The sequence below is a fragment of the Perna viridis genome, chromosome 3, assembly GCF_037379345.1.
Source record: "Perna viridis isolate PV_CMFRI_1.1 ecotype Kerala chromosome 3, ASM3737934v1, whole genome shotgun sequence".
Taxonomy (NCBI): Eukaryota; Metazoa; Mollusca; class Bivalvia; order Mytilida; family Mytilidae; genus Perna; species Perna viridis.
The window spans coordinates 41,432,449-41,443,699 of record NC_142447.1 but is presented as its reverse complement, the minus strand read 5'-3'; the positions used below and the strand labels follow the sequence as shown (position 1 = coordinate 41,443,699).

The 11,251-nt window shown below is 34.4% G+C and overlaps 1 protein-coding gene across 2 annotated transcripts; it reads right to left on the bottom strand.

The window, feature by feature from the left end:
- Nucleotides 1–4,901: 4,901 nt before the first annotated feature.
- Nucleotides 4,902–10,904, bottom strand: LOC148622293 (uncharacterized). Of its 2 annotated transcripts, none has more exons than XM_088572054.1 (2): nucleotides 10,806–10,904; nucleotides 4,902–7,303 (listed from the first exon to the last, which is right to left on the bottom strand). In XM_088572054.1, the coding sequence occupies exon 2, from the start codon at nucleotides 7,266–7,268 to the stop codon at nucleotides 5,907–5,909; it is 1,362 nt and encodes a 453-aa protein (XP_088428180.1). In that variant the 5' UTR covers nucleotides 7,269–7,303; nucleotides 10,806–10,904; the 3' UTR covers nucleotides 4,902–5,906. The 2 variants fall into 2 exon arrangements, with proteins under 2 accessions (XP_088428180.1, XP_088428181.1); XM_088572055.1 differs by lacking the exon at nucleotides 10,806–10,904 and adding an exon at nucleotides 8,118–8,232.
- Between the last annotated feature and the right edge of the window lie 347 nt (nucleotides 10,905–11,251).

Here is an 11,251-nt window from a genome sequence, read left to right as displayed (position 1 = left end):
TTATAGGTACGCAGTAAATCATTGTTAGATTGTAAATTTTTAGTTCGAACCTGACCTTGGCATATTTTTTATTTCTTGTGTTTTTGGTTAAAATGGTATTATTTTAATATCATTTCTCAGTTTCAGCATTTTGTTATAGGACAGTTTGTATAATAAATTTCGTTTCGTAACACCTGTTACCCCGGTGTTTCCAGATCAGCAAAATGTATTATCGATTCGTGATGCATTTGAGTACTTTACCCGGGCAGTTGTTGTCTCTGGTCCGGTGTAACTGCTACTTTTTGTATTTATAATAATCATTTTATTTTTTTATTTCTAGAATATGTTATTTCAAAAGTATGCGTATCACGGATTTTATTTTATAATAGAGTTGTAGGTGCTCCGGTAACTTGGATAAAAGTACATGGCTAGCGTTTCCTTCGTCGAACCTTATCGTTGAAATTTATATTCTAAGATTTCAGTGTTTATGTTTTAATGTACTTGACTCTAGAACTAGATGTGCAGAAACAATTTGTAAGAGCGGAGCTTTAAAGTAATAGTTGTGGCTAGTTGAGAGATGCACATGTCGCAGTAGTTTCGCTTTCCGTCCAAGAATTGTAGAAATATGGAGTTCGATTATTATCATTGTGTTGAATTAATTAGAAGTATTTGATAGTGATGCCTGTGTTTATTTATTAGACTAAGCATTTGTCAAGTGATTGTTTGGAAGTAAATAATGATATACTATTCCAGCAATGGTAGAGGCTGTCTGGCAAGCTATTTTCTGACTTGGTGCCATCCTAACCTCTAGCATCTGACTCGTTGAAAGCCATCGCAAATGTGAATTAGCTAAACATGTGTTTTAAAATATTTTAAGTCTTTTATTTACATAAAAGAAGTTTAACCTACTGGAAATCGTGCGATAAAAATCCTAAATATTTGGTATGGAGGAACGGAATTCCAACCTCTTACGTTGTAGGAGTAATGATATACTAGGATTCGATTTTAAAGAAAAAAAACATGAGATGAAGTGAGGCAACCCCAAATCTGGGATAAGTTGGAGCAAACCCTTGTTGTTTTCGGTAATAGCAGGTGGTGCCTCTGCATGTTCCAACACAAAAACTATAAACAAACCACATATTTTTCAATATGTATTTATGAGTATTATTTTGTTATCAGTTCTTTTAAAAATATTTAATAATGATCCTACAATTTCAAACAAGAAGTTATTAATATTCTTTTAATGATACCAATTTTCATTTATTTAATAAAATAATACTTTTATAATCACGAAGGAGAAGGAAAAGAAAATTGCAGATCGTGCACGAATTAAAAATTTATTTCTCAGTACTCAAAATACACGCTTAACTTATACCTACAGTAAGTGATTGTATTTTGAAAATTAATACCAGAATTATTGTAGTATTTAAAAAAATATATTTTTTACAAAGGTACGTTTTGTTTGTTTCAGAAAACAATAATTATATTTATAATAGTACAAAAGATCAATCAATTGCCAGAAAGAGACATTAAAATACACTGAGACGAGTCTTTTTTTAAGCTCCTTCTGAAATGTCTGGACTGGAGGTTTGGACTATAAGAATACCTAATTTTTCATCCTGGTCAACGCCAAACATTTGATAGATTTTATTCTTATATCTTAAAAACTTCTTTTATGGTTTAGAAACTTCCTGAAAAAAAAAGAAAGCAACAAATAAAATAGGTCATTCCTATAGGGCATTTAAACGTCGGCGTTACACACAAAGGATTCTGTTTTAGGACATCCGTTTTATTTTTGAATATCGTATATCTGACTGCAGGTTTATGTAGACGATTAACTCGTATCAATGATACATTAATGGACCACTATTCTTACAACCATGCTACCATGGTCAAACTTACGCATACAGACGTTGACAAAATGACATGATAGTATAACATATGAGCGTTAAGTAGTAATTTGACTGAACTGTTATTGAAGTAAGCTGCATATATGCAAAGTGTGTGTCACCAAGAACAGAACAGACAGAAAAGCCGCATCATTAACTGAAGAAAAGGTTAATAATATCTTGCAGTATTGGCCCAACTTATATCAGAGACTACTACATTGGTAACTATAAAGCGTAATGGAAACAACTTTTCCACACCAATTACTAGACGACATATTTCAAAACAAATACAGGGCCAGTTTTATTTTGAACCTACAGGATTAAAAAGTTCCAAGTTCCCGGTCTTCTTATTCAGTCCAAGTAAACTTAAATGGTAGATTCTCAATGAGTGCCAATGCTAAATCAGTTTTCAAATACCCGGATGTAGCAAAAACATTGTCTATAATACATGACAAATATGTTGTCGTACCAGCAGACAAGCCCAAAAACAACATTGTTTTTGTCTGCAAAACGTTTTACATCCAATTTTTATTATCAGAGGTAGACGTAGAAAATAACAGCAGTGAAACGACCCAGGAATTGACACCTGTTTTTTTTTTCTGGCAGTAGTCCAAGGACTAGTAGATACATAATTTTTAGTAGTCCCCTAAAAATCAAGAAGACATAAATAAGTCAACACGGCAGAGTGAGACTGTGTGTGTGTGTGTGTGTGTGTGTGTGTGTCAAACAGAGAATACTGTCTTGTTAGTGTATGTTGACCGAACATAATGCAACGGACGCGAAATACATATTTTGTTTAAAATCATCGATTTAAAGACCAGTTTTGGTTAAATCTTTTGGAAACTTAATTTATGACCTGAAATTCAAAGACATCGGATGTATTATGAGGACATTACCCTTAAAAGCACGAAAATTTTTCATAAAAGTTACGTTATGCCGCGTTGCTGTCAACATCGTACTGATCATAACTAATAACCAAACCGACCAATCACGATTCCTAAAACAGTCACACAAAAATCAAAAATGTTAAGTAGTAAACATTCTATTTTTTAACCGTAGGTGAAAGAAACACGTTCCGGAAGTTCATTTCTGTCTGACGGCTACAATAATACGATTCATATGACAATGAGACGCAATTAAAAGTCATTTTCAATACTGAATATTTACTAGTCCCGCGGACTATTTCTACCCAAAATTTCAGTAGTCCCCAGCCAGTTTTAGTCGCCTCGGGCGATCGGACTAGCGGAAATGTCGATGCCTACGACCTATACTGCTACCACACTCTCCATAGAAGAGATTGTGGAAAACCATAAATCAGTGTTATCCTCTGTTGGTCTCTCTACTAAGGACGATGATTGTGATTTACCGTCTATGTATTGGATTCCTAAACTCCACAAGAATCCATACAAACAACGTTACGTGGCTGGGTCTGCAAAATGTACCACCAAATCTCTTTCAAAACTTTTAACTTCAATACTCACAGCTGTCAAAGAGTGTCTGCAGTCTTATCACAACACTTGTTACTCCCGTAGTGGTATTAATTTAATTCAATGTGGATCCTGAAAAATTCGAAAGATCTTTTGGAGACAATCAGTTCAAGACTATTATCAGAATAACATTAAAACCTATGATTTTTCAACACTGTATACTTCTATTACCCATACTCAATAAAAATACTGACTTAAAAACATTGTACATCGTTGTTTTTCCAAAAAGATGGTACACCTAGATGCAAATATATAGTTCTTGGTAGAGATTCCTCATACTTTGTAAAAAATAATTCCAAATCATCTTCCAAGTATAAGAAGAAGATGTATACAAAATGCTGGAATTTTTAATCGACAACATATTTGTTCAGTGTGGTAGACGCGTTTTTCAACAAACGGTCGGCATTCCAATGGGAACAAATTGTGCTCCACTACTTGCTGACCTATTCCTTCACTCTTATGAGGCTGACATTAAAGCTAATCTGATCCGAAAGAAAGAACAAGTGTTTAGATGACGTATTATCTTTAAACAATCCTAATTTTGAGGATTTGATACATTGCATCTACCCCAAAGAACTTGAGATAAAGGATACTATAGACACTGTGAAGTCATCATCATAACTTGACCTACACTTAGAAATCGATGGTAAAGGAAAACTATTGACCACACTTAACGACAAAAGTGATGACTTCATTCAGAATTGTCAATTTTCCTTCATCTGAGGCAACATCCCTTCAGCCAGAGCTTGCCGAAACTACGCATACTTTTTGTATCGCGCTAGAATTTTAACAAATAGGCTTCTGGAACAGGGTTATGTTGCTACAAGTTTGAAGTGATCACTACAGAAGTTTTATGGTCGTCATCATGAACTCATGGATCGTTACAGTGTATCCATCTGCGCCATGAAAACTGATTTGTTCAACGTGTCATAGTTTTCCCTCCTCTTTCGTCTACTCCGGACTGGATTTTTTATGAGCAACTCGGCAGGTGTTTCTAGAAAAGCAGATGACCTTACCCTACCAGTGCACCTTGTCCATGCTCCCAGTTTTTAGTGGAGTCCGAGCTGCTCATTTGCTTTGGTTATTTTGTATGTATGATTTTAATACTTTATGCTCTTTGTTGTGTATGTCTGTTTTCCATGTTTGGTCTTTGTCCCTGGATTACATCCCTTGATTGCTTCCTCATCCGACCTTCACAAAAACATTGGACGGATGGGAGGATTTTATTTTTCATTTCTTACCAGACATTTGCTAACCTAATTTTAGCTATTTGAAGTATAGACATGTTCTAAATCAATACAGACACGTCAGTTTCTGAGAAGAAACATCGTTTTAGTCACAAAGAAATAAAAGATTTGTGTGTTATAGTATCTCAATACTAGAAACTGACGCGAAAAAAATATAATTGGGGATTCCCGCCCCAATTTATTTTTATTTTTACATATTTTTAGAAAGTTGGAGGGGACGAGAATCCACTAACTAATTTAATTTGGTCTATTATAATTATAATCGTTATATAATCTTGCCAAAGGATGAGTTTGTGTGCTTAATTTTGTATTTTTAAAGATTCTTTAATATGCCTATGTATAATATTGTAGCGCAATAGAGAAGGTGTTGTTAGTCGATATACTTGTGCTTTATCCAATAGTCGCTGTTGTATTGATAATACAAAACAAACATAGATATGTCTCAACTAAATTAAACAGAATTTAAATATATATTTTGTTGATGCATACTACATGCAAGTAAAGTGAATGATTCACATCATTCAAAGACTGTCATTGTCGGTATTATTCAGTCGTTTATATACATCTGTACAGAACTGAAAAAAAAACTGAAAAAAAAATATTATAGGAAACAAGATCCTAAATGTTAATCCTCAATTAAAAAAAGGATTGTATATCTTTAACTGCCAGCAGAATTTTGGAAAAAGATAGAAATCTTGGTCAAATATGTTCACATCCACGATAAAATGCATATGACAAAGAGTTATCCTGTGTATTTTCTGATATCAAAACTCAATATTCTTTATAATAATAATTTGATAATCATTTTGACATACTCTTTCTTTTTTTTTTTGTGAAAGTTGCAGTTTTGCTGTAATGGTTGAAAAGGTAACAAAAATTAACCGCGAAACATCCAATCCTTACTATCCTCCGTTCGCGACCAATTTGCAATACTTGACAAATATTATCGATCTGTTCACGATCACATTTCTATCGCTTGACAGTGTATATATTTATGTCTTAATTGATTTTTAACAACAGATGTAGACAGCAGATGGCATTTACATGTCAAAGATATTAAATATATTACTGAAATGTGTAAAAAGTAAAGCAAACAAGGCAATGGCGCATGATAAATATTTGTAGACTGTAGACTGCGTCTGAAACTTTTCAATATCCGAGGATGCCTCTGGCAAGATGTCGAAGAGAACCTACTTTTAACTTTGAATTGTTAAAAAATCGTCTTACTATGGTAAAACATAAAACTTTTAATACTGTGTATATGTTAACACAATTGTTAAATCGCAAAATGAGCACACTTAGAGTTAACATACAAACTGGCCGTCGTCTATATATGGAGACCTATAGTTGTCAATAAGTCGAACTTTTATATTTCTATTCATTTCAAAATTTGTAACAAAGGAAGACATGTAAATATGCCCCGTTTCATATTTGTAACCTTTTAATAAGTTGATATTGTAGTCTTTATCCGGGTGAGTGAGACCTTCGTCGGTCCCCGCCTTGCCTGTTTTCGTGATTTGATGGACTGCTAAAGATGTAGGAGTTATGTCTACAACGTGCCCCCTACTGGCTGCATCTGCGACTAAGTAAGAATCAACATACGGCCTCCCAATAACAAGTTCGGGGAAGCTTTCCCATGGATAACCCCTTTTAACAATAAAGTAATCCGTTTTGTATGGGCTCCGCAAAGAAGATCCCCGATTTTTTGCTGCGTATATAAGTTTTTTATAATTTACACATTCTGGTTTCGATACAAAACAAACGTCCGTCCGTTGTCCAATCACCAAGAGGTCTTCAAACTTGTATATACCATCTTTTTCTATAGCATGTAGCGTCTGGATAAAATCAGATGTAAAAATAATATCGCCATTTGCGTATGCATAAAAGGAAGAATTCACAGCACTTATGGCTTGTTTGAACATTGTCTTCAACACTGGAACGCCTGTTGTTCCCGTATTTGTAACGGGGAGAACATTCCATCCTAGTTGTTGTACACGGAAGGCAAGGCTCTTTTTATTCGTGAACAGAATCCTTTTTACCAAAGGTCCAAGCAAGTTCCAGTTTCTTATTGTGTTGTTCCGACATAAGTATTTATTATCTTCTTCTTCCCATGTGGTGAATAGCGTCAACAGAATTTTGTTTTCCTTTTTCCTTTCACGGCTTTTATATGCCTCATCACCTTTGTGTGTTATCATATATGGAGTAATAGTATTTAGTTTTTTGTTATTAGTTACTTGTTTTGTAAAATAATAAGTTGTTGGTGTTCTATTCAAACTGTTAGGTGTTGTCTTCCTAGTTTCAGATACACCCGTTTGTAATTTAATGTTAACAGCCACTGTTTCAGGTTTTCTACGTGCAAAAGTGTTTGGAATAATATTTATCCCGTTGGCATTGTTTGTTGCCTCCTCATTTGTAAATGATTGATCTCTAGTTATGCTTGAACTTCTTCTGTTAGACTTCGACTTTAGACTCAATGAAAGCAAGGCTTTTGTTCCCTTTTCGTTAATATCACGACCAGACAAATATCTTTCTTTGGGATTTACACCAGTTTTCGTTAGAACAAAATATTTCTTAAATAACAATTTATATGCTAAGTAACTAAAGCACATATATAGTGTAAACAAAACTAATTGCTTAAATAGCTTTTTCTGGCATGCTTTAGTCATCACCGATTCCTAAACTGGGTTACCAACTTTTCTTTCTACAAAACAAAACAAACAAAAACAAAACAGAAGTTGAAGCAAGCCTTCTGCGAACTAATAAGTAATTGCCAAAACAATGATCTTTGGTAATTTAGTAAATTTTTAAGAAAATGGTATAAAAGGGAAATTTAAACAGAAGGAAAATAGGAAAAACGACCATATCAAAAGTAAAATGCACATACATATGCGCGCAAAAAGTTAAGGTAATTGGAACTAAATGTAGACAATGCAGTCAAGACATTTTGAAGTGCCAAAGACCTTCAGTTAGTGGCTTTGTATGTATACAACGAATGTTTTTATCGTTGAAATGATTAACAAAATAATCATGAACAAAACGTTATTTATGATACAGTTAAATTTTGAGACACGTGCATTAGTCTCCCATATAGTGCTTAAAATGTTACTCAAACGATCGGTTTAGTTAAAAAAGGGTGGTCCGAGCAGGAAGAGTTCCGGGCCTTTTCCAGTTTTGCACAAATTTAACAAATTTCTCCCACAGGAGTGAGGTTCCAACCCTCGCAATCTTCACCCTTGATCCGGCGTCACTGAATAACTAATTGAAACGTTAAAGAGTATATAAATGTCTAATTCATTTAATCTAGATAGCTCCATGCACTCTTGTGTCGTCATTTTAATGACCATGAAGATATTAATTCATGGCTTACTTCAATTAACACTTGTACCAGAAACGGAGCAGTAAAAGCCCTGTAGACAAATTGCTTTTGTTACCGAATTAATAAGCATGATAAGGTCCACACGAGTCAGTCGTCGATTCCATAGAGTAAAAGGGATAACATTAAATATTGTACTCACGTGAAAACGCTGGTGCGTTACGTGTAAAGCCGGCACACTTGTTATTTCCGATCAATTTTTGCTGTTCTCAGGGACGCGTGTTATTATATTCATCGAGGGATTTTATCCATGTTAACATATGTTTCAGTTGCATTTCCTTAACTTTAATAGTAACATTTCTCACTAAGTTTCTCGGAGGCTTTTAATGAGTAATCGAGGGAACCAAGATTCTAGCAGAAATCATAAGAATGTAATCCAGAGACAAAGACTAGACATGGAAAACAGATAATTACAACAAAAAACATAAATTAACCAAACTAGCACATACAAAGGAACAAACGTAAATGAACAACTTAGACTCCACCGAAAACCAGGAGCATGGACCAAGTGTACCAGTAGGGTTAGCGTCCTTTGCTTTTCCGCCGAGTTGCTCATAAAAAGTCAAGTCCAGGGTAGACGAAAGAGGAAAACTATGACACGTTGAATAACTTAGTTTTCATAGATACACGATTTTTTTTGTCTTTTTCTTAACTATTATAGGCAACGAGTAAAGCGCATAAAGAGCGAACCCCAACGTATACTGAATTTGTATTGCTAACGATCTGAACGTATACTGAATAGGTATTGTTAACGATCTGAATGCATTAAAAACGATTTTACGAGTGGAACAAAAAATTGTGAATGCATAACAAATCTTATAAAATTATATATATATACAAATCGGCCAGTTAGACTATAATATAGCTTTTGTGGCCGGGTCAAGTCTATGGTTGTAACTCAGCACACGATGTATGGTAGAACAGGGCAGCTAGGTGTTATTATTTACAATGTAGGATAGAGGATTAAAACAAAACATGTCACAACAAATCAATATCATATACATATATCTCAGAATGTGACGACTCCATTCACTACATTGCTCCATCGGATCATATTGATAATGGGAAGATAACGTTAGCATAAAATTATAAGGTCTGAAATATTCTCAAAGGTGACAGAATCGTCAAATTTGCAAAGCAATTTTTTTTTTTGTTCCCTCACGGGACTCGAACTTGTACCTCTGCGACATCTAATGCAATACCACCTGCACTGAGTCCAGTGCCCCTTTTTTTATTCATTTAATTGATAAAGTAGTCGCCAGAACTTATAAATTTGTAAAGCCTGTAAGCATCTGCGACTATCCCTTAGACCGACGCAGGAAAATAGTTCGACTGGCATATCCCGTTAAAGTTCAAATGCAAACACTCAAAAGTTATTTTTAAAGTATCCAGTTTATAATTCCATGTTGTTTACGCTAATAAACAATTTTACTTCAAACTATAGGTTAAAGACCACCAAATCAACCAATGAGCATTTGAAACGTACGCTAGAACAGTCCTACACAGACATTACTTCCTGTTCCTCATAGCGCTCCGAAAAAAAGTTCTCATTTTATTCAAAAAAATTAAAACAGTTTCTGAAAGGAAAAACATTTTTGTATATTTTATATGTGCATTTCTCTTCTTGTGCTGTAAAGCCTGATCTCCTTAATAATTTCAAAATATGTGAAAAAACTGGAATTTCCTATGCCATTTATAGACCCTACACTTCCGGTGACTAGTGCTGCACTCTAAGTCTGCTAACCCCACATGCCATACTGGGGGTTGTTAGCTGACGTAAATAAAATCATGCTGATATATAGTCATCTGCAGGTTAAAGTTAAGGTAAAGTCCAGATAAGCCATTGCATGTGTGACATTAGCATTGAAGCTTATGGGAAGTGGAATTAATGGTTTCTAGCCTATACATACTTATTAATTTGGTCGAAATTAATAACGATCAAATTGAATATAGTTGACCTTTATTAACCTCTGATCATTACCTGTTGCATATTTCTATGCAACTACGCGTTTACTTCGATATTCTAATTGTTAGACGCATAATATAGCTGGAAAGAAAACCCTTTGAGATTATAGATAGCAAACAGTCCTAGAGAGGAAAGGGAAAATATAATGAGGGATGCTGAGTACAACCCGAAAGAGCTGTCTTCACATCTATGCTGGGGAGGATCCAAATATTTACAAAAGAGGGTAGTGATTCCGATTAAAATGGGGTTCCAGTCTCTCTCTCTTTTTTCAAACTTCTACACAAACTTATAAACAAAAGAGTGACCGAAATCATCATGAAGTATATATCCGTCACTATTTCGAACATTTCATTTATAAAAATGGAGCTTTTATTTGCATTACACCTACACCGTTATGCTGAAAGGATACCTTCTACTATATATAGATAGCAGTGTCTTATGGAATGTTCCCAGTGAAGTAAATTTCGATAATTCACACTGTGAAATAAATTCGGTAATTTCACTCTCGGACTTTCTCCCGCCAAAACGGCACAACTTTGAAATCAATCCCCCGTTCACAAAATTTGAAATTTATGTTGAAAATAGCAACGAATAATCGAGGAACTCTATATAATAAATAGGATAATCAATTGGTTATCGTGAATAACCAACATATGATCAAGAACGCAGTAAGATTTCCGGAAGTAACAAGTTCCGCACACTCGTTAAATCTATGCGTTCTTCGGCACTCGTGATAACATTTTGGTTATTCACTCCTTCCAATTAATTATCCTATTATTATCTATGGCCACAGAAGACATTCATATTCCATACCAAAGCTACAAATGGTATTTGCAAGACATTTTAACCATGCAAAAAACTTACATGTAAATACTGGTTACTCTATCCTATTCGGTGTATGTTTTACGAAATGTTATCTTGGACTTTAATGTATGATCACGAGATGTTCTGTTTTGATCGTTTGATGTAACAGGCTGGAATGAAAACCAAAAACAACATAACCTATTAAATCAGATGTTTCTGGTATGGTGGCCGTTGTCTAAGTGTACAATATCGAGTAAATCAAAGCAATATGACAATGCCTTATCATAGGCTTCAATTAACAGTATCGTCAAGCTGCTGCAATTGCAAATTATCAAAATCAAAATATCATTGTGCAAAATACAAATAATAATTGCTAAGTTATATAGCGATTTTCCTTGTAAATATTGTCATGGTTATTGTTATCACTAAGCATCTTTTAAGTATGTAGTATAAAAATAGGAGATTTGGTATAAATGTCAATGAGAGAGTCAACCACCAAACATGCC